Source organism: Grampus griseus (genome assembly GCF_964374135.1).
Source record: "Grampus griseus genome assembly, chromosome: 15".
Classification (NCBI taxonomy): domain Eukaryota; kingdom Metazoa; phylum Chordata; class Mammalia; order Artiodactyla; family Delphinidae; genus Grampus; species Grampus griseus.
The window spans coordinates 63591556-63615537 of NC_139009.1; the positions used below are offsets into that span (position 1 = coordinate 63591556).

The window sequence follows — 23982 nt, forward strand, 5'->3', positions numbered from 1 at the left end:
AAAAGGACAGCTCTCCTTTTTTTAAAGAAATTTATTTATTTATTTTTGACTGCTTTGGGTCTTCATTGCTGTGCGCAGGCTTTCCTTTAGTTGCGGCAAGCGGGGGCCACTCTTCTTTGCGGTGTGTGGGCTTCAGTAGTTGTGGCACATGGGCCCAGCAGTTATGGCTCTCTGACTCTAGAGCGCAGGCTCAGCAGTTCTGGTGCACGGGCTTAGTTGCTCCGAGGCATGTGGGATCTTCCCAGACCAGGGCTCGAACCTGCAACCCCTGCCTTAGGCAGGTGGATTCCCAACCACTGCGCCACCAGGGAAGCCCAGGACAGCTCTCCTTGAGTCAGTTGTTTTAATTTCATTGGCCTGTAGCAGGAAGCACAGTGACTCTGGGCAGCCAGACTTTCTCCTGACACTAAACCCTACAGAGAATTGACTGATCAGTGAACAACACAGCAACTTTACACAGTGGGGTGATCTTTATGATTCTTCCTTCCCATGATTAAAGGTGATAGGATTAAATCATACTAATATGAAGGCATTGCAAAAGGGAGCTAATGCAATGTAGTGAGGTGAGTGGCTTTCTGGTTCTAAAGTTCATAACCTCCTTCTAGGATCTTGGGCTTGCCCACACCTTCTGAGCCTTTTCACATGATCTCCCTACTGTCTCCACGTCAACATACATCCAGTGACATGTATGTTGGATATGTATGTTCTTAGCCTGGAAGAACTCTCCCCTGAATGCCAGTCTCACAGGCCACTTACTCATACATGTGACACTTCCCATGGGCTGCTTTGCATTGTTCTTGCCTTTCTTAACTCCTAAGACCCATCCCTCCATTCATTTCAGAGACATTGATTGAGTCTATAGTGAGTTGAGTTCTGTGCTCTCTCGTAAAGTCCTAGAGAACAGGAATCCTGATTTCTTAAAAAAATTTAAAAAACGTTTGTGTGTGTGTGTGTGTGTAAAGTTGACCCTTGAACAATATGGGTTTGAGCTGTATGGGTCCACTTCTATGTAGATTGTTTTCAATAAATATATTCTATGGTACTACATTACTGCATGATTTGCGGTTGGTTGGATGCGTAACTATGTATAAGGAGTGCCGACTGTGGATTTTCCACTGTGTGAGGGTTGGCACTCCAACCCCTGTGTAGTTCAAGGGTCAACTGTATATATATTTAAAGTGTACAATTCAGTGGCATTAAGCACATTCACATACAACTATCACCACTATCCATCTCCACAGCTGATTTCTTTTTAAATTATGTTCCTGTATACTATAGTGCTTTGCATGTAATTGGTTTTCAACACAGACTGTAAAGTGAGAGAATCTGGGGTCAGTGATTCAGGGGTTGTATGACAGGAATCTTACAGATTTAGATGTTGAAATTTAAGGTTTCTTCTATACTTTCCTTTGAGACCTCTTAAGGTATTCAAGGTAGGATTTATGGCAGTTTATATAACAAAGTCTCAGCGTTGGAATATTGTTCTTTTCTGGATGTAAGTAGTTTGATCAGGACCATTTTCCCACTGGGACCAGATAGGGTGTCCTCACACCCGGGGAAGGTCACTAGCCATTCAACTGGAATTGGCCTGCAAGATGATACAGGCCCTTGGGGATGATTGGGGGTAGGATTATCATTTATTGTTTCTGACAATAGAGTAAGGGATCTGGGTGATCCAAATTCTAGTGTCAACTCTGTGACCTTAGTCAAGGCTGTTACCTTGGCCTCAGTTTCTCTGAGGTTCCTTTCTAGCTCTCACCTCCAGGGTTTCCTTTCTGGGCTTCCTCATACCAGGCTGGGGCTGTGTCTGCCACACCTGAGCCACTGCCCTCTTTGAGGTGGAGCCTCTACAAGGGTGATCTTCTGCTTCCTCCATTCCTTGCATCATTGCTATGACACAGTTTCTCCTCTTCAGTGCTAGTCTGGAGGAAACTGTGGGCACTTAAGAAGATGGGCTTTCCATTTGGAGTGTTATCTTATTTCATAAATAGTATGGGGTTAATTTTGTTGTTGAACATAAGTTCACATGCCCGACAAACGGTGGGGCCAAATACACCGACATGTTGGAGTTTGGAGCAGAGAAAGGTTTGTTGCAAGGGCCATGCAGGGAGAACGGGGGGCTTGTGCTTAAAAGACTAGAACTCCCTTGATTGTTTTCAGGGAAGAGTTTTTATAGGCAAATTTTGGGGTGAGGGCTACAAGGTATGTGACTTTCTTCTGATTGGTTGGTGGTGAGGTAACTGGGCGGTGCTCCAGGAATCTTGTGCTGAGCCTTAAGTTCCCATCCTCTATCTGGATGGGGGCCTTAGTTCTTGCAGAAGTACTCAGAGATAATTGTTATGTGTATCCCTTGAGGAGGAACCAGGACTCTGCTTTATCGCTTCACTATTGTTTCTTGACTGCTCTTCCTTTGTTTCTGCATTCCCTCCCTTCCCTAGTTAGTAACTGTTTGAATCCGACCTTTAGAACTCTGCGAAAGTCTAGGAGGCTGAAGCCTTTTTCCCACAAACATGAACTAGGACTCGGAAAGGCTTTTGTACCTGGGAAGGCCCTAAAGGGTCCTGCTTGTTTCCAGTGTCTCTTTAGAACTTCTGCCTGTACCCACAGTTCTGTAGAGGAGGCAGGCATGGACTGGTATGTTATGGGAAGAAAGAAATTGACCAGAATTGCTCAATGAGGAAGTTCTAATCTCGAGATTGCTAAATAGATGTATCTAAAACTACTATCTCTCTTTAGTCCCTTGTTTCTGGGTAGGCACGTGGCCTTCCCATACCTCAGCCAGGCTTTGCTTCTGGCCTGCCTCTGTTTCCCCAGCCTGGAATGCCCCCTCCTTTCCTTCTTTATTCCTGATAGAGATTTAAAGAGGAGCAGCCCAGTGTGATAGGCCACACACCCACCGCAGAAAGAGAAGGAGCAATTTGGGGAACCAGCCCCTGTTTTGCTAACCCCAATATGACTAAATAGGGTTAAGAAATGTCCTTGATCCTCTGAGGGTACCACTTGTCAGAGATGAGTCTGGGAGAAGAAGAGGAAAATGGGTAGCAAAAAAGGTTAGATAGATGGAGAGCTTTACATATGTCACCTCATTTATGCCAGTGACTCTGTTGTGAGTGCTAGTCCTCCCATTTTAGAGGGAGGAAACTGGGACTCAGACACCTGTACAAATGCTAGAGCCAGGATTTGAACACTGACTTTTCCGATGCCACAGCCTGTACTTCACCACAACCAGCTACTAAATAAGGGTTGGCTTGAATGTTTCTACTTTGATAGTTTCCAACAACTGAAATTTGTTTTCAACAAGTACAGGGTTTGTCTCTCCAACTCCCAGCACCCAGGATCAACACAGGATTATTTCACACTTTAGCCTAATGTCTTAAGTAATGACTTTCAAAGATCCCAGGCAGAAAGTGGTAAAAATGACCTTGAGCAGTGTTGACCAGAACATAGCCCATCATTATTACATTATTGACATGGTGGATACCAGCCAAAGGAGAGGGGGAGATGTTTGAGCACCCAGACAGACCTAAAGGTGTCAGTTTGATTAGTCTGGAATAGATCTTTGGAATTCTTAGTGTGTCATTCTTATGTGCAGCCAAGTTTGGGAACTATTATCCCAAGTGGCAGAATAGAGAATAGATGGAAATGATCAGAAAGTAGATTTATGTCAGATTGAGGAAAAGCTTTCTAATAACTAGAGCTGACCAACAGTAGAAGCTGACCAACTTTGAGAAGTGGTGAGCCTGTCATGCTTGGAAGCATTCAAACCTAGGCCTTATGACTATTGGGGTGAAAGGGACAAACTAGATAAACTCAAATGCTATGTTCAGTGGGATTTTGAACTCACATTACCCCAAGATCCCTTCTAAGAGTTAGTATTTTTTAGCCATAGTCTTACTATGCTGTTTACATTTGGTAACATGAACGACATTCTCCCATGACTTTGCTCGTTCCTTGTGCTCCCTCCTTCTGGCTGCACTGTGAGTGAAAGTTGGAAGGATTATGCCAAGTTCATTTTCTTCCTTCCCAATCCAGGAAAAAGGTCTTCGTATGGAGACTGCTTCTTGTTTCTAACTTCTGCTTCCCTTGGCTACCCTTCACTCAACACAGCGGTTCTGACCAAGGCTAGGTGGGCCTCAGTGGTGTGTTTAGGAAGCTGTAACATCAGGTGATTAATCAGCCTTTCCTGAGTGGCCCTAAGAAACTCAGGGAGGATACATCATCATGCCCGTCATCATGGCCCAAAGAGAAGAAGTTCGGGCCAAGGTGCTATAGTTGCATTTTTCATAGCTGTCCCATATCCTTTCTCTTAGTCTCATCTGATGGAGAGGAAATCAAAGCACTGAGGTTATCCAAGAAACTACAGGGCAGAGGGTGCTCTCCCGCACTAAGAGGGTCCACAGGAAAGGCGACTGTGGTGGTCCTAAGGGCCTGGCTTTAGAGCCAGACACCTCGGTTTGAATCCTAGTTCTGACCCTCACCAAGTGACCTGTAAAACAGGGTTGTAGAAGTATTACAAAAGAACAAAGGAAGTCAAGTCAGTAAACCCATAGGATGGTTTCTGGCAGGTAAGAAATGCTGGGTAAATGTTTAGCTACTGTAACGATCATCATCATTTTCATCTGTCACTGAACACTTAAATATGATTATAATCTCTTTGAGTAAAGTCTGACTGTTTAACTTGTTAGGTTCTTTGAGAGTTAAGACTGGATTTCCAACAAGGCTTGTAGCAGTTTAAACATCAGAGTTAAATTAAGCATGGCTGCTGTAGAATTATGGCCATTCCACATTTGCTCTTTTGTGCTCGTGACCTCACACTCCAAGAAGTGACAGTGCAGCCTCTTAACAAGGCAGTACAGGCTTTGCTTTCCCACACAGGAACTCTCTTGCTTCCTTTGCAACATCCGGAGCCATCCATGGAGGTGGGGGTGGATGGCAGTGAGGCCTCTGGACCTCTCTTCTCTTTGGGAAAGTAGTAACGTGGGAGCTCCAACTTAGTCATGTGTCAAACTCATGATAATGTCCAGAGATATGTCCGCTGCCTTCTCATCTGCCAGGGCAGCCCCATCGGCCATGCCCTCCACTGTTTGCCCTTCCTATCTGTGTGGTGGGATGACTGGAATAGAAGATGGCCTTTTAGTGGACATGGCCAGCCTGAATGTGCTGTAGTGCCATTTGGCCTGTATAGACCCTGCTGTTCAGCAGAGAGGGGCGTTCATCAGGCAGAGCAGAGAAGAGCACAGATGAGCTGGGCTGCCCTGTCCAGTCCTGGCTTAGCTTTTGCACCTGTGTGATGTTGGGCATGTTGCCTTTCCCTTTTGGTGGAATGGAGGAGATAACACTACCTACCTCACAGGGCTGTTATGAGGATTAAATGGGTTAATGGGTATAGAACCTTGAAAACAGGTTTTGCTGAAGGGTTTGCCGTTATTACTATTGCCTCTGAGGGCGTCTCAGGCTGTACCTGGACGTGACTTGGCGTTAGCCTCTGGTCTGGTGGCTGGGACTTTGTATGCTAGCACTGAGATGCGTAAGCCATAATGTAGTGTTCCTGGGCCAGCCCAGGCGTCATTGGGTTTGGAACAGGAGGCCTCTGCGGTGATTTACGTTGCCTTGGGCTCAGAGTCTCCAGCAATTTGTCTCCCACTGCACCAACAGGGAGAGAACTTGTCTGAGGCTGTATGCTTTTTCCTCCTGGGAGCCTCAAATATCATTATGGGGTTAGGCCAGCCTCCTCAGGAGCACCCTGGCTCCCCAGGATTGTAGGAAGCCCAGATCAGTGACCCAGCTTGGGGTGGGGGCTGGTGCCCCACAGCCCCAGGAGGCTGAGGCAGATAGTGGGCTCAAGGCCATCGAGGTGCCAGGAGCCTGAAACCAGAAAACAGAGTTGATGGTTGGCGTCGTCCTGGTTTAGACCAATGGAGTTAGATGTCTGCTGTAGCTCTTTAATAAAAGCTGGCAGCAAGGGAATTGGGGGAAATCCTCATTTCTGCGAATTTAAAACCCTGCATGACAAGCAGTGGTAGTGGTCATCAGCCACGCTTTGCCCTTGGGAATCCTGGAGTTTTGGAGCTGGGAAGACCAGGGTCCCTTCTGGTCCCCCAGTCTGCTGATGAGGCTGGGAGTGCCAGGACCACCACCCTCATACCTTGAGGGCACAGCTATGACCTGGCCCAAGGGTCCTGATTCTACTCCTACCCTTTGTGGCCAGCAGCCTTACCCGTCCTGGACACTGCTGCTGAGAACAGGGATGTTGTGGAAACTTGTGCGCCTCCTTGGATGGATTTCTATCAGACCTTTTCCTTATAGGAGAAAACTGGGAATATCCGTAGGTGGGGCCGATGAGAGCTTTCAATAAGCAGACTGTCTGAGGGGGACTCCTGTTGTTTTTCCTTCTCCTGGTGTTAAATCTGGGAAAAGTTCTTGTAAATTTATGTTGGAAGCAAGATAAATGAAATGACTAGGGAGAGCTGCCTCTGCCTCTGAGGATGGGGGAGGTTGCTTTACCATGTGTATCGAGCCTCTGTTAATGTGTCAGGCAGTGTGCTAGGCTCCAGGAATGCAAGGGTGAACAAATAGTCATGGTTCTTCTTGCCCTTGGTGCTTATGATCTGGACCCTAATAAATATGTATTTCCAAATTGGGGATGGTGTTGTGAAGGGAAAAGTCTGAGTCTGCAGAAAAAACAGTGAAGCCTGATTGTTTTATTAGGGACAGTAGAGAAGGCCTCCATGCAGAGAGGCCTGAAGGATTGGTAAGGGATCCGCAGATGAAGAGCAAGGTGAGGATCTATGGGGCCTGCATGAACAGTCTTCTAGGCAGGGAAGGGCAAGTTGGGTGAGTTGGGGGACTGAACCAAGGCTGATCTGCACAAGGAGTGCAGAGGCACACAGTAAGATGGGGAGTGGGAGAGGCCTGGCTATATAGGTAGGGCCTTGGAAGGATTTAGGGTTTGGCGCCAATGGGAAGTCACTGAAAGTCTTTAAGCAGGGGAATAGTAGTCTGTCTGGGGATGGAAAATGGATGGAAGAGGGAATAGTATTGTAGAATCGGGGATTTTATTAGTCCAGGCAAGAAGCTATGGCTGCTTGGCCTGTGGTGAGGGCTAATAGGGTTGGCATGACTGGCCTTATGAGTGTGGGGGAGGACAAGAGATGAGGGCCAGTAATGAACCCCAGCTCCAGGGATGTTGTCATAGGCATTTAAACTCAACCTATCTGAAAAGAACTCTTCCCTAATTGGCCTTTCCCCTGGTCTTTAACATTCTCCCGAAATAAAATTTAATTTTAATTTGTAGTTTAGTTTTTTTTTTTTTTTTTAAAGACAAGTCCTGTCATAGAGTCTGGTTAAATGGTCTTTAATAATAACCTTCCGTACATAACAGATTTTATCCTTTTGAGGAGCTGAGTGATGTTCCATGATGTAGATGCATGCCATAATTCATTTAACATATAGGTTGCTACTCTCATTTTCCTCTCTTTCAGGTTGACCAGTATCTCTACCACATGCGTCTTTCTGATGAGACCCTCCTGGAGATTGCTAAGCGGTTCCGCAAGGAGATGGAGAAAGGGCTTGGAGCTACCACCCACCCCACTGCTTCAGTAAAAATGCTGCCTACCTTTGTGAGGTCTACTCCAGATGGGACAGGTATTATACCCCTGGGAGAAGGCTCTGGGTGCTCCATTGCCTGGGAGAGATTTGGGTAACTTTGCTTAGGGACCCAAAGAACTATATACGACAGTGAAGGTTCTTTGGTTTCAAGCCTCAGAAGCCAACCCTTGTTAACTTAAGCATGCAGGGATTTGAATGGAAGTCCTGGCGGTCAAGGAGAAGTAAATCTCTGTCAGCCCTGCTGGGGTACTGCTGTCAGCCATTTGTTTCCCATCCATGTGCTGAGAAAGGATGTTTGGCTCAGTTTGGGATTTTACAGCTTCACTGAGATTGCACACAATGAAAGTGATGAATAACAAACGTGCCTAATATGGTCACGGCCATAGGCCATGTCAGTCACTCTTGGGCCCATCTAACTGGCACATTCCACAGACTTGTTGGAGAAACAGTGTGGTATAGGTTGTTCTAGACTGTGTTTTGAACTCCATGAATAAAGACTACTAGAAGTCCAAATAAACTTGGAAGAATGTGAAAGAGACATGGTACATATTAAGGTATTAAAGGCTCTGAAACTGTGCAATTAGAACCTGTCAAGCTTTGTGTTATCCCCTTATTTGGATACAGAGTCTATTTCATGATGCACTGCCCAGCAAGTGATTTAATTAAACTGGAGAAAAGGGACATGATGGAGACTGAAGTTGGAAGGTGGGTTGGGGCTAGATTCAGAAGGCCTTGCATGCACACCTGAAACACTGAGTCTTTCTTCAGTAATAGGCACTGGGGAGTAACTGAAAGTTTTTGAGGGGTGTGAGCAGAACTGTATTGGTAATGCATATCATTAGCAGTTTATGCAGAGCGGGTGGGGGGGTGGTGATGGGTGGATGGTAGAGCATAGGGCATGGCCCTGGTGGGATGTAGTGGGCAGAGACCAGAGAGGATTCAAAGGTGATGCCAGGGTGTTGAGCCCAGCTGCCCAGGGGTGGCAACATCCTCAGAGAAGGGAACGGAACTAAGTTGTGCCAGCACTTTCACACAGTTTGTTTCATTTAATCCTCATGACAACCTTCCATTTTAGAGATGAGGTACCTCTGGGGCCACGAGGGGTGAAGGGTGTGGGATGGCTACCTATATATAGAGGGTGAGAGAAAGAGCCCGGGGGCAGCTGCCAGGGTGATGGAGGAACCAGGAAGCACAGAGTCTGAGAACCGGAGGGAGGACAGAAGTCCAAAATGCTGGCTGGTTGCTGGTGAAGCATCTGCATCTGCAGAGAAACCCTGGGGAGGGGTGGGCGGGGCAAGGCACAGGACAGGGCTTGTTCGTTTGTACCACATGCCTTCAGTGTCTCCATCACGTCTGTGTCCCTGAGGCTTGCTTGCGTGAGAGCCTTTGGGGACCTGTTCATCTAACAAGATTTTGTACCTTTCTACAATTTCTGAAATAAGTATGTGTTTGCTAAAGCCTTGGAACCCAACGTTGAGGGTGTGACCTTGTTCAGGATTGTTCTGAGTGTGTGTGTCTTAGCCCTTCAAAGAGCTTCTTGAGGTGAGGGACCTCCTCCAATTCTCGGATATCCCTCATGTGCCCTCTAGAATGGCACATTTACTATACTTACCACTCCCTCTGACTGGCAGCCACACCTGCTTTTACTGTTTTTATGACATTCTGATAAATTTACTAGCTCCTTAAGACCAGGGACCTTGTCTTTATTTAAGGCACTAGCACTAAGCAAGTATCCTAAATATTTTCGAAATATATATTATGGGCTAACAGCTTTTCTGAGCATCTACATGTAGTAACTTATTTACTTTTCACAAAACCCTATAGGGTAGGTACAAATTTTGAGTACTTTTTTTTTTTTTTTTAAAGATGAGGAGTTGGGAGCCTGGATGGTCAGATAACTTGCCTAAGGTCATATAGCTAATGAGAGGCTGAGTCAGGATTCAAACTCATGTATGCCAAACGCCAGGCATCAAGACTGAGCTTGATACATTATGTGTGTATGTGCACGTGTGAGCCTGTACACTCAGCACCAGAGGACGCATATGCTCAGTGGAAATTTTTTGAAATGGGGTTGGGAGTGGATGTCTGGCCTGGATTATAGGCAGATGAGTAAGTTTGTTGGGGAGAACTAGGTATGGGGCCAACTTTTCCTATTCTCGTTTTCCTGAGATTGGAGCGTGGAGACCTCCCACTGCCTCTTAGAGTTTGCATCCGTTGCTGTATTGTGTGGTCATTAAGTCTCTTTCTCTGACCTCAGGCCAGAGTCCTTGGAGCCTGTCCTTGTCCCACCTCTACCCACAGTGGAGCAGCAGGCATGATTTTGGCTTCTATGCATTTGAGTTGCCTGGACTGAGGACAGGAGCCAGAGGCTGACTCCTGTAGGCTTCCTGGGGTGGAGGGCGTCTGGTGCAAGACTTATCTGCCTGACCTTCTTTCCACACAGAAGCAGGGAGATTTTACATGACTTTTGTGATACCCAGAGTACCTCTTTATAACCTCAGATTCTACAGTGTAAACGGAGGCAGTGTGTGAAAGGAATACTGTGTATTGGGATGTTTTATTTACTTAAGCAGAACAGGTGCCCCCTAGAGTACTAGAGACCAGACTGTAGGAAATGGGGTCCCCAGCCCTTTCATTCCTCATTTGCTGGGGGGTCTGTGGGCCAGCTCCTCATCCCAGTTCTCTGGGACTCAGCCTTTTCTCCTTTGTAAAAATAAGAGGTGGATCCAGCAGTCCTGGTCTGTTCTACACATGTCCTGGAGCTAGTGTGTCAGTGTATTTACGCACAAAGTTCCTTGACTTACTGTAATGAGGGAAAACCCCTTTAATGTCCATCAGTTGGGCACTGGTCAGTTAATGCAGAAAACAGTCCTCTGCAACCCCTCATAAAGCATGAGATAGATTTATGTAAATTCATATTCTGTAAAATCACGTGTGTGATTTTACAGAATATATATACACACATAAAACTGTATATGTGTGTACAGGTGTGTAACGTCTCAAGGATATGTATCGAGCTATTGGTAGTGTTTCGCCCGGAGTGTGAGGTTGGCAGTGACTAGTTACGTTGAAAATATATGTATATGACAACTAGCAATTCTACTTCCAACTATACCTTGAACAGATTCCCATGTGAACTCGAGGAGACATGTCTAAGAATGTTCATGGCAGTGCCGCTTATAATGACAGCATATTGGGAACAGTTTATAGACTGTGCATATGAAGGGATACAATATAGCGTGTCACAAAAATGACCATGTATAAATATGGATACATTTACAAAACGAAGAGTGAAAAATTGCAGAAGGACATGTACCTCATAGTAGTTGAATGTTATTTTAAAAAAACTTCTCCGAGTAATGCTATATGTTGCTCATGGACACACACACATCCTAAAATTGTTAGGATATAAGCTAGAAAATGTGTACCAGATAAATGATAGGGGTTGCTTCTGGAGAGAGAGAAAGAAAATGGAACTGGGAGGGGAACATGAGGGAATATAATTGAAAGTGTTCAACATCAAGGTTTTGAGTTTTATATTTCATTAGTTGGGCTGTGTGTTATGGAATGTGGCAGTGAGGACCAGTACCTCTTCACTAGATAAAGCCTGTCAAAAATGAACATTCTTCTTTTTATTGGCACCCCAGTAAAGTGCTGAGAGGAGAAACGAGAGAGCCGTTGTGTGCAGGGACCACTGCCTTTCCCCTGGACGTGGTCACGCAGCCTGTGAGGCTTGGCTGGTGCATCTGCTTGCCGGCCAAGGCCGCAGTCCCGGCACTGTTGCTGCTGTTGGTGACTGTGCTTCTCTTCTACAGAAGGCTAGAGACCTTGCTCAAGTGGCACCTGCTCCAGGCTAGCCTTCCTCAGAATGTTGCTCAGCCCTTTCCAGTGTTACTTTTTCATATCTGGGAAGTTAAACCTCAGATCTAAACCTCTGCTCTAAAGGGACTTAGTCAGTGGCTCTCTAACTTTTTTGGACTGCATAGTCACAGCAAGAAACACATACATATGAATGTTGATATACAACGAAAACAAGTTTCAGGAACTAATGTTTATTCTTGAATGTGACAGATCTATTATCTTCTTTTTTAAAAAAAAATTCATTCATTCATTCTTGGCTGCGTTGGGTCTTCGTTGCTGCACGCAGGCTTTCTCTAGTTGCGGTGAGTGGGGGCTACTCTTCGTTGCGGTGTGTGGGCTTCTCGTTGCAGTGGCTTCTCTTGTGGAGCACGGGCTCTAGGCGTGTGGGCTTCAGTAGTTGCGGCATGTGGGCTCAGTAGTTGTGGCTCGCGAGCTCCAGAGCTCAGGCTCAGTAGTTGTGGTGTACAGGATTAGTTGCTCTGTGGCATGTGGGATCTTCCCGGACCAGGGCTTGAACCTGTGTCCCCTGCATTGGCAGGCGGATTCTTAACCACTGCGCCACCAGGGAAGCCCCAGATCTATTATCTTCTATACTTTAAAACTGTCTCTAGTCAGGTCTCACTAATTTTTTTTTCAGCTTGCAGTGTGAAAGCCACTGTCAAATGCTTCTTACCCAGTTTTGTCCTGGTCAGACCTTTGTAAAATTGGCTATTTCTTGCCAGGGGTGAGAGGTGGTTTCAGGGCAGTGTGTGGTGAGGAGTGAAGATCAAAATTCTAGGTTTAAAAGGGTTTGAATTCAAGCTGTGTGCTTTAGAGCAGTTCATTTATGCCCTATTCCTCCATTTTCTCATTTGTAAAAAGAAGAAACATCAGAGGGTTGGCTCTCTGAGAATTAAGGGGGACTCGGTTATGTTACTTCCCATGTGTGTTGTAAACACAGTCCTATGCAGCCACCATGGCAAGACTCACAGCCAGCACCGATTTTACTGAGAGAGGGTGAGTGAATCTCCCAGGTCCTTTTGATTGGAGGGAGCAGGTGTGAGGGTTCATCCCCATCGTTGGAGGCCCTACCTGCATTTTGGAGCAAGGACCAGGTTCCAGCTTTCATAAATCAGGTCTCAGCTATTTAATGGTAATCAAAGACCTGGTAGAGAACATGGGAGAGACTTCAGGAGGTTTCAGGCCATTTGTTTATGATGGAGGCTTCCATTACACACATGAAATATGAACTTCCAAATTATGGTTTGAGTTCTCTGTGAGAAGGAAGAGAATGTCAACAGTCAGAGCCCTGTGGGGGCTGATTTTAAAATATCTGTGCTTCGTAGACTGTGTGGACCATGCAGTGCAAAGAAACATAGTTGGCACAGATAAAAATGAAAATGTAAATGGTTCAAGAATATCTTACTTAGGTAACTGAATTTGGTGTCAGCTGGTATGTATATAAAAAATGCTCCTTATTTGTTTTTTTCTCTAAGACAGTTTTAAAAAGTTGAAAGAATTGTATAATGAACATCCGTATACAGACTACCTAGAGTCTACACTGATATTTTAACTAGATTTGTTTTATCACACTCCTCTATCCTTCCTCCCATCAGTCCCTCTTGTTTTATTTGAGGCATTGCAAAGTAAATTGCAGAAATCAGTTCATTTCAACCCCAGAACTTCAGCAGGCCCATTATTAACCAGAGTTCAATATTTGCTCTTTTTTCTTTTGATGTAAAATTTCGTACGAGATGCAAATCTTAAATATCATCTGATGAGTTGACAAGTACGTATACCTGTTTAATACAACCCCTATCAAGATAGAAAACATTATCAGCCCAGGAAGCTCCCTGCTGCACCTTCCCAGGCAGTCCCTGTCCCCAACCCCCAGAAGTAATCACTGTTTTAAATTTTCCACGTGTATTTGTTTTGCCTGTTCTAGAACTTCCCGTATATACAATCATATAGTATTTACTCGTTATGCAAGACTTCATTTACCCATCAAAATGTGGGCTTTATCCGTGTAGTGTATATCAGTAGCTCCTTTTTGGTTGCTGATTCCGTGGTGTGATTGGAATCCTATATTACAATGAATTCAATGGCCACCTGGGCTGTTTCCAGTTTTTGATGAAAGCTACTATAAACATTCTTGCACAAGCTTCTTTGTGGACATATGTTTTTGTTTTCTTCCTTTTCTTGAGGAAACAACTAGGAGTGGAATTTCTGGGTCATAGGGTTTGGGATGTGTTTAATTTATAAGAAACTCCCAGACCAAAGTGGTTTGAACTTTGGTTTCCAAAGTGGTTGAACTATTTTCTACTCCCACCAATGCTGTATGAGAGTTCCACTTGCCCCAATAATTATTGTCTGTGACTCCCCCCACCCTTTTTGTTTTTGGCAGTGCAGAGTTGAACAGAGAAATTCTTTATTTGTATCTGTCAGGAATCTCACCATCTTGACCTCTCTGTAGGCAGCCCTAACCTAAGCTGAACTATGCATGTGATTGCAGTACCAGCCCCAGTCACAGCCCTGTCAGGGGGCCCATTACACACATCACAAGGCATCTGGCTTTCAGAGGACAGTTCCATCTTAAGAGGAAATGCAGGAATAGCTGATATCATTTAATGAGCACCCATGATGTCTGTTTATGGAAACAATCTGTTTTACTCTCCATGCAAACTCTACAAGGGAGACATTTCCAATTTAAAAATAAGGCAACTGAGGCTAAAAGAGATTGCCAAGATCATCTGTGTACAGTTAGTGGCACAGTTGGACTTTAAGCATAGGTAGTCTTGACTCCAAGGCCATAAGATTCATGCTTTACATTGGCTCATGTTGCTGAACAAAAGTTTCTGGAGCAAATCAGGTTATTATCTTTTAAAATTGACCATAAATATGGATTGACTTTGTACCATTATAATAAGAAGCTCAAGTAGACCCAACTAAAAATCTACAAATATTCCAGCATTCCAATGGGTTTATTTATTTAATAAATAATTTACATTTTTAACAAATTTTTTTTCCAGCGTTCCAATTTAGAAATAAATTATCTTTGTAGTATCTTTATTGCCCTCACTGTCTTGGCAGAATTGTTTAGATATAAGCATGTCTTAAGGCAGAGTAAGATGAAACCTTTGCTGTATTGATCTTTTGATACTTCCCCACTTCCATGAATTGTGAATTATTTTTTGCAGGTGAATGTATCTCTACCCTCTAGCTAGATTTAATTCCCTCGAGAGCAGGGAATGATGATGATGATGATGATGATAATTTTAAAATGTAGGCTTATAAATGCCAGGTACTATGCTAAGCACTGTATTTGAACTATCTCATTAATTCTCACAGTGATTCAATGGTAGACACCATAAACCCTGTTTTAGAGAAAAAGAAACTAGATTTAGAGAGATTAGGCACCTTGGCCCAAAGTCACATAATGAGCAAGTAGAAGCATTGGGATTTGAACCCAGCCATCTGTGTTCCAAAGCCTGGGCCCTTAGGCATATCACTAGAGGCCCCCAACACTGCTAGCGCAATGCATTCATTCTTCTATTTGTAACTCAGGCCTAGCTGTTCAGTTCGTTCAATAGAATCCCCTCTGAGGCTGGTCCTCTGTGGGGCAGCAATGTGCTGAGCAGCCTTGTGCCCCACTTCTGAAGAGTGCACATTATCCTGGGGACATAAGGATATCATTTATCATCATAAAGGAAATGATACTAGGTCATATAATGCAAGTACATGACATGATAAAGAGAGACTAGGCTGGTGATAGGGTGCATGGAGGCTGGTAAAGGAGCCCTTTACTCTGAAAGGAGCCCTTATCTGGGTTGCTCAGCATTGTATCAACAGCAGTGTCGTGGGGACATAGATTAATAGCTTGCATACATGCAAACTAATAAGTGGATTTATATGGTGCCTACAATATAAAATGAAGATTGTATTGATAAGTAGCCTCCATATAGTGGTAACTGGAGTTTATTAAACATTTTACATACACCAGGCATTGTGCCAAACACCTTACGCATTCATTGCATTGATTCTTGACCAAAAACTGTGTGTCTGTGTCTCTGTGTCTCTGTGTCCTGGCGAGTGATGGGGAGGTGCTGGCTAGACAGGAGGTTATTACTGTCCCCTTTTAACAGATGATGAAATCTGAGTATCAAATTTCTAATAATTTACCTGTATTTATATGGCTAATACATGTTAAAATGGGATTTGAACCCATGTCGGCCTGCCTGAAAATCTTAACACACTCAATGCCTACACAGTATTGAAAGATAATCATATTTTAATCCTTTGAAGAGTAGTTTCACATCTGTGGAGCTAGTATAACATTTCTCTGTGAGTGGCACGTATTTTGAGCTTAAGAAACATTTCCTGAGTATAAAAGCAGCAGGGTGGTGCTTTCTGATGGTGTTTTGGGAGGTTTGGGGGGCACTTACAAATGGTATGTGCTCCAGGCCCCTCCCTTCAACTGAAGCAGCTTTACGTTTCTCTGTTTCTACATTTTGGCATTCAGTGTCTTGTTGTACTATAATGGAGTATCCGAAATCTTGGAACTTAAAAAGAGGCTGCCAGAGGTGGTAGTGACTGTGGTGTTTCCAGGTACTTGGGAAATACGTGCCTTGAAACCTGTGTCTGGCAAAGTTAGTTTTGCTGGATTACCTACTCAAGACCTAGAGACTTTTAGTTGTCCTCTCAATTGGAGTCCATGCCGTACATTCTTAGCCATCTGTCGTGGAGTGCTAGCAGGCACTATGGCAACTTCAAGGATCCTCAGAGCTCTGGGAACGCTGCATCAAAGCTACTTGTCTAAAGGAGGCTTCCGAAGAAGTCCATTTGATCACCTGAAGAAGCCCTGCCCAGGGTGAGGGACTGGGCTCTGGCTCTAGCCTTAACAAGGCAGTGCTCTGCCACTTCTGAACACAGTTGCCTTCGACAAAAGGGCACTGCTGCTTAAAAATGCAAAACAAAACCAGACCTGTTCTGTTCACAAGTCGTCCTTTGTGCACTGGTTGGCACACTGCTCTGAGCTCCTGATGGGAGGAACAGGTGGTGATCTATTTTAATTAGTGGCAAATACCTAGTGATTGAAAATAGACTGTTGGGAAATTCGTCTGGCCCTCACCCCTCACAAATTGCTTGGACATTGTGAGTGAGTGACTTGAATAATGCTAGAGTTACGGCCTGCTCAAATACATTACTGATGTCCCATCAACCGAGATGACAGTGACTATCATGTTCAGGTGGTTACTTACTCAGATGCCATTTTAGTCCTCTTTAGCCTTTCCCTGGGACAGGTGAGTTCCCAGGAGAAATTGAAACCCCTTTATCTCGCTGACCTTATGTATTTGATAAGAACCTCACTGAGAGTGGGAGAGTGGTAGTCCAGGATGGGAAATGAGTCAGCAAACAAACTCTGCCAGAGGGAAAAACTTGAATCCATTTTTTTAAAAAATAAATAAATTTATTTATTTATTTATGGCCGCAGTTGGGTCTTCTTTACTGTGCGCAGACTTTTCTCTAGTTGTGGCGAGCGGGGGCTACTCTTCATTGCGGTGTGCGGGCTTCTCGTTGCAGTGGCTTCTCTTGTTGTGGAGCACGGGCTCTGGGCACGCGGGCTTCAGTAGTTGTGGTGCGCGGGCTCAGTAGTTGTGGTGCGCGGGCTCAGTAGTTGTGGTGTACAGGATTAGTTGCTCTGCGGCATGTGGGATCTTCCTGGACCAGGGCTTGAACCTGTGTCCCCTGCATTGGCACGCGGATTCTCAACCACTGCACCACCAGGGAAGCCCAGCAACTTGAATCTTAACCATTGGGTAATTCGATGGAGGGTGGCAAGACCTAATACTCCTATTGCCAGTTCCTCTTAACTATGAGTCCTTATTTCCTTTTTTTTTTTTAAATTTATTTATTTTATTTTTGGCTGTGTTGGGTCTTCATTGCTGTGTGCGGGCTTTCTCTAGTTGGGGTGAGCATGTGCTACTGTTCGTTGAGGTGCATGGGTTTCAGTAGTTGTGGCTTGTGGGCTCAGTAGTTGTGGCGCACAGGCTTAGTTGCTCTGCGGCGTTTGGGATCTTCCTGGACCAGGGCTCGAAGCCGTGTCCCCAGCATTGGCAGGCGGATTCTTAACCACTGCGCCACCAGGGAAGCCCCCTTACCTTTCGATAGAGGGTTGTTACCTCTTCTTTTGTCTGCTTTTGGAGGGGGATGTTCTTAATTAGGAGAACCTTCATCAGAGAGAGATTGGGGAGTGTCCAGTAAGGTGCGAACGGAGGTTTGGTATAATTGTATGAGACGGCACCAATTTGCGGCTGCTGAAAAAACCTACCTCGAAAAGCCTTAGCAGGTCCTGGGTTCCTTTGGGGAGAAGGGTGTGTCACCTCTTGCCAGTGGATGTGTGTCTGCCGCCTCCCACTCAAGTTTGAGAACACTTGGCCCAGAGGGATGGGCCAAGTTACTGATAAAGATTAGGGCAGTTTTGCTTTCTTTTTCATCACTTTATGGCTTATTTGCTTCCATCCTGGATTCTGCGTCAGGTAATCCTCAGCTTCCAGGAACCAGCACCACGAGAGATATGGGTGAGGTGCATTGGGACTGGCACGGGTGCTGGGGTCAGATGAACTTGGGGTCAAATCCAGCAGTTGTTTACCCTTGTATGATCTTAACTAAGTGACTCAGCTTCTGAACCACAGTGCCACTTCCTTTGCCACGCAGGCCGGCTTAGAGCCTGTGGCAACCTTTGGGTTTTATGCTCTTGGCATCGATAATGAAGAATTCCTTTTTTTTTTTGGCCACACCACGCGGCTTGCATGATTTTAGTTCCCCAACCAGGCTCTGAACCCGGGTCCTCAGCAGTGAAAACGCGGAGCCCTAACCATTGGACCACCAGGGAAGTCCCGATAATGAAGAATTCCTTATTTGAGGATTTACAACTTTCTCATGAGCAGCCTTCTTGCTCACTGCAGTAGAAAACTTTGCTAGAGAGCTAGACCTGGATTTAAATCTTGGTTTCAGTTACTTGACCTGAGCCTTAGTTTTCTTATCTGGAAATTGGGATCATGATGTCCAATAAGGTTGTTGAGGATTAATGAGATAATGTTTATGAATATCACACAACATATTTTTCTCCTTTTAAAAATATCTACATGGTGGGCCTTAAATTAACTAAACCTCCTCCACACCTGCCTCTGTCTTTCCATTGTTTTATTGCCACAATAATCCAGATGCAAGTGGAAAAGTCTGAACTGTGTCCCAGAGACAAGAGAGATGAAGACAGGGTTCTGGGCTTCATTTTTTTCAAAAAGTCACATAAGAAAGTATAAGATGAATTTGATCTTTTAAATAAACCTATGGTGAAATCTTGCTTCTTTTATTTTAGCAGTGCTGGTGACAACATTTAGAAGTAACTGGAGAGATTTAGAAAGGGCAGTGAAGACAAATATCCAACTGGAGAAAAATAATTGCAGATATACAACCAACAAAACTAGTTTCATTAATATGCAAAGAGCTCTTTTACATTATTAAGAAAATAATAAATATATATTTTTAAAAGACAAAACATTTGAACAGTAAATTCACAGAAGAAAGAATTCACAATGCCAGTCAATAATTCAAAATGTCTAACCTACACAAAGGAAAGAAACCAAGTTTAAAAAATGAGCTGCCACTTTGACCTATGAGGTTGGCAAAGATTAATTGTACATAACATAGGACACTGGTGACAGTGACACCCACCTGTTGGTTTATGTGGAATTTGGAGAGAATTTTTAGGAAGTTAATTTGCTAATATCTTTGGTAATCAAACACATAAATCCTTAGAACCAGCAATTCAAACTCTTTTCTTAGAATGTGTCAGTTAACAGTCTTCCCTGTTTTTATAATATAAATGTATCTAAGGACACTCAAGAAATGTTAATAATGGTTACTTTTGGGGCATGGGGAAGAGAAGAGATGTTTGCTTTTCATTTTTTCCACTTTTGTACTGTTTGAACATTTTAAAAATCAGATATTAAAAATGTTTTCTAGACATAACAGCATGCTTAACAATAAAAGAAATCTTACCTCTGGTCTTATGGTCTCCTCAAATATTTTGTTTAATAAATGAACCATCAATAAGCAGATGCAATATGAGATGTTTTCTTAATACATTGCCTCGAATACCAAGTATACTCATTCAGCAGAATGATCTCGCTGGACCTTACTGGGTTGTCTGCCCTGTGGCTGTGTACTTAAGAAACCTGCTGTAGACATGTTCTCCTGCCCCAGAGCCTCACTCCTGCCCGTCCAGTCTGACTGTCCCAGGCCCATAGATGCCATCCTCCTTCACACCACATCACACACTCTCTGCTCTGGGCTTCTGGGGTGTCCCGGAAGGTTGACAGTGTAAGTAGGACCTGGGCCAGGAGTAGGATAGGAGTAGGTAGGGATACGAGAGGAGCTACGTAATCAAAGGAGTAATAACAGTGACAGCAGCAGCTGTTTATTGATGGCTTACAGTATACCTATATATTCACATAATGTGTTCTGTATTTCATGTAAGCTCATGACCCCTGGGAAAGTCAGCATTATGAGCCCTGTTCTGCAGCTGAGGTGATATGCTCAGAGAAGCCACACAGGTAGTGAAGCAGCTGAGCTGGAATTCAAAGCAAAGCTTGCTGCTTCTCTGTGTGAGGGCCTCTCATGGGTGGTGGAGAGGCAGGCACTAGGGTAGGGGTCCATCCACTGTCCCCAGGGGTCACCTTAGGATTTAGCTCTAGGAGTCATGATGCTGGGCCTGCCTCAGAGATATTGGACTCTGGAAGGAATAAAGTCTTTGGCTCTGGTAGTTGTGATCCTGTGTGTTTATGGAGGGAGCATCAGGGAGGAGGGATGCAGAGGAATGTCTGACCTGGTGGAGTCTGAAAAGAATGACATTCCTTCCTGGGAATGGAATTATCAGCAGCACTGTATTATTTGTGGTTTCCCTTCAGTCCATCAGCAAATACTGCAAAACCACCATTCTTGACGGAGCTGTCCTCTCCAGTGAATCCGGCTGGGCTGGCCTTAAATCGTGACCAACCAGGGGCAGCCTCGGCAGCCTCAGTCCCCCACGGTTGCCGATTCAGCAGATTCATGTGTCCTGGGGCAGAGTGCTGATGCAGGCAGTTCATCTCTGATTTTCCTTTTCATCCCCCATGACAACCACACATAGTTTTCCCTACGAACTGGCTGACGTCCCACTACCAGGGGAGGCTCAGAACTGGAGTGCCTGGAAAAGTCATCCATGGCCACAAGAGGGGCAGTCTCCCCAGATGGGGCTGAGGTTACCCAAGCTATCTAGCGACTGTAGCTAGAGGGCTGGGGGGACCTCCAGATGCCAGGGAAGGGACGGAAAATTAGTACCCCTGAGGAGGAATGCTAAAGTCACTGGAGAAGATTTCAATGGCTTTCCTTGGACAGGTTTCTTCAGGCTTGCCTCAGAATGTTGCTTTTACTTTTTTCAGTCTGAGAGGCAGTCCTAATACTGGGCCTGGGAGACTTTTTTTTTTTTTTTTTTTTTGCGGTACGCGGGCCTCTCACTGTTGTGGCCTCTCCCATTGCGGAGCACAGGCTCCGGATGTGCAGGCTCAGCGGCCATGGCTTACGGGCCCAGCCGCTCCGTGGCATGCGGGATCTTCCCAGACCGGGGCACGAACCCGTGTCCCCTGCATCGGCAGGCAGACTCTCAACCACTGCACCACCAGGGAAGCCCCCTGGGAGACTTTTAAGTGTGGGTGTCAGGCAGTGTTTGCCGAGAGCCTGGATGGAAAGTTTCTAGTACTTATTTAGTGTGTCCTGAGTTCTTGGCACTGTGCTGGTTACTTGAGGCACATTATCTGCTCTTCCCCTCACCTCAACCACATGAGGTATGATGTCCCTCCTCTAGAGATGAGGCAGCTGAGGCTCAGAGGCTCAGGAATTTGCCACGGCCAAAATGTGGCTGGGGTTCTGATGCAGGTAATGTGGGCTCCAGAGCCAGTCTCTGTATATTGTTACCAGCAAGCCATTGTTGTGTGGAGGCAAGTCCCCACAGAATGTCGGGTGAATGATGCCCGCCCCAAGTTGCCCCTCTGGACTGTAGGGACTGTGTGGGTAAGTGCCGTCAAGGAGCTGGGCAGATGTAGCTTTTCTCAGGGCCAAACAGTTATTGCCGCTGAGAAGAAGTGGGTCAGAATAAATCCTTGTTTCATTTAGTCAGAGCGCTTCCCTGACCATCCGATCCATTCTCCCTTACTTCAGTGGCAAGTCTCCCATCAGGAAAGTGGCCGAGTGTTGACAAACATGCCAACAAGTGAATCCCCCCGGAAATAATCATGTATCCTTCAAGAAGGTGTGCGGCAGGACATTGGAAGACTGGTGGAGCAGTACTGGTTGAAGAGGCTGCTGAGGGGACGAGCCCGCCTTGTTCCCCAGTCCTTGCCTGCCCCGCTGGGCCCCAGCACTGGCTCTGGCCTCCGAGCCTCTTCAGCACTTCCATTCTGTGCTGTACAATGGCGCGTGTCCCTGTAGCCAGTATTATCATCTGGAATCTGGACGTTTCCTGTTCTGCACTGCTTATTTCCTGGGGAGACTGGACTGTGCCTTCCTGGTGACACCTGAAGACCTTGACCCCCTTGTGTCTGTGGAGTCTCCTTCTCCCCACTCTGCCCCAGCCTTGTGGCTTTTCTGAGTGGCCTGACTCTTGTCTTATATACTCTTAAGTCAGCACCTAGGATCTTTTATTGGTGGGGACACCTACTTGACTTATTTGCTAGGCCTCTTAATTTATAGCCAGCTGGATCCCATTCCACTCCATCATGTGACCCTCATCCTGCCGAGAGATGTTGCTGTCACTGTATACAAACATAAAAGAGTACATTTTGTTCAGGGATTACAATTTGGCAAAAGGCCCAGGGGGCCACAAGCTTGTAGCAGCGTGCTGGGTGTCCTGGGGCTATGAAGAACAAAACTGAGGCCTGGGGGACTTCCCTGGTGGCGCAGTGGTTAAGAATCCACCTGCCAATGCAGGGGACGTGGGTTTGAGCTCTGGTCCAGGGAGATCCCACGTACCACGGAGCAGCTAAGATTGTGCACCACGACTACTGAGCCTGCGCTCTAGAGCCCGAGAGCCACAACTACTGAGCCTGCATGCCTAGAGCCCGTGCTCCGCAACAGGGGAAGCCACCACAATGAGAAGCCTGCACACCGCGACAAAGAGTAGCCCCCGCTCAATGCAACTAGAGAAAGCCTGTGCGCAGCAACGAAGACCCAACACAGTCAGAAATGAATTAATTAATTAAAAAAAAACCAAAAAACCCCCCCAAAAACTTGAGACCTGCTCTCCTGGTACAGGGCTTGATGGGCCCTGTGAGTTTGATGGGGACTTGGCTGAAAGCCCTTGGGAAATAGCTCTGAGGGGGTGGGCACCCTATCACTGGATGTGAAACTGTCTGATTCTTTACGTGAATTCTGAAAGTAATATAGAAGTGTTTAGCATTAAGAAAAAGAATCAGACAATACATAAAAGTGTGTAGAAAAAAGACCCGCTGGCCACCTCATCACCCAGAGATGACCAGTGTTTATGGCAGGATTCTTGGGTTTTAAGTTTTGGTCTCTGTGAAACAGTTATACCTTGTCTTTCCCGAACTAATAGTGGTCCTTCTCGCTGCAGAACATGGAGAATTCCTGGCTCTGGACCTTGGAGGGACCAACTTCCGTGTGCTTTGGGTGAAAGTAACAGACAATGGGCTCCAGAAGGTTGAGATGGAGAACCAGATCTACGCCATTCCCGAGGACATCATGCGAGGCAGTGGCACCCAGGTATGACCCATCTCTTGGGGTGGCCACTGGGGCTCTGGACCCCACAAGAGCAGATACTGCTCCTTCTCTGTGGTCTGGAGGGAGGAGATCTTGACTGAGGCTCAGATTCCCCGTCCTCTCTTTGCTGGGTGATCCCCCTCCATGCCTGGAGGCTAGGTGGGGGACCTCCATCAGGAGAGGTGCACACGGTCAGAGGGCAGGGAGTGTGTGCACAAGGCCCCAGGGTCTGGATGTGCTTTAGTGGGAGGGATTTTGATTTTCCATCTCATTTGAGGTGTGCTTGCATGCACTGGTTATTGAGGAAAGCCTGCTGCCAGGAGGCTGGGCCAGTATACCTGGACACCTATGGTTAGTGTCAAGAATACACAGTTGTGGTTTGACACTGCCACCTGCCACGGTGGTCATTCTGTAGCCCTCTGACTCACAGTTGTTAGCATAGCATTGCATGAAATGGAACCTGCCTCTTTGCCTTTTTGGTTATTTGCTTTCTCAGCCTGTTGAGAAAACACTAAAATACAGCTTCTGGGAGTCTGTTCTACCTGGCACTGCAGTGGGCTCCGTGTGCTTCCACACTGGCCCCAAATTATGCTTAGTCATCCCCATATCTCTGTGACCTCTAGAATCACATTTTGTACTCGGCACATACAATAAAAAGAGTGGATGGAGAAGAAATGTGAAATCCAAGTAAGAGTCCTCTCAGTAATACCTAGAAGAGAA

At 45.6% G+C, this 23982-nt stretch overlaps 1 protein-coding gene across 2 annotated transcripts in view; it reads left to right on the forward strand.

The window, feature by feature from the left end:
• HK2 (hexokinase 2) overlaps positions 1–23982 on the forward strand; it is a 61747-nt gene that overhangs the window by 12143 nt on the left and 25622 nt on the right. For both annotated transcript variants that reach the window (XM_082671848.1, XM_082671849.1), the window contains exons 2-3: positions 7482–7644; positions 23117–23265. In XM_082671848.1, coding sequence (XP_082527974.1) covers positions 7482–7644; positions 23117–23265 — 312 coding nt within the window. The remainder of the gene's footprint in view (positions 1–7481; positions 7645–23116; positions 23266–23982) is intronic.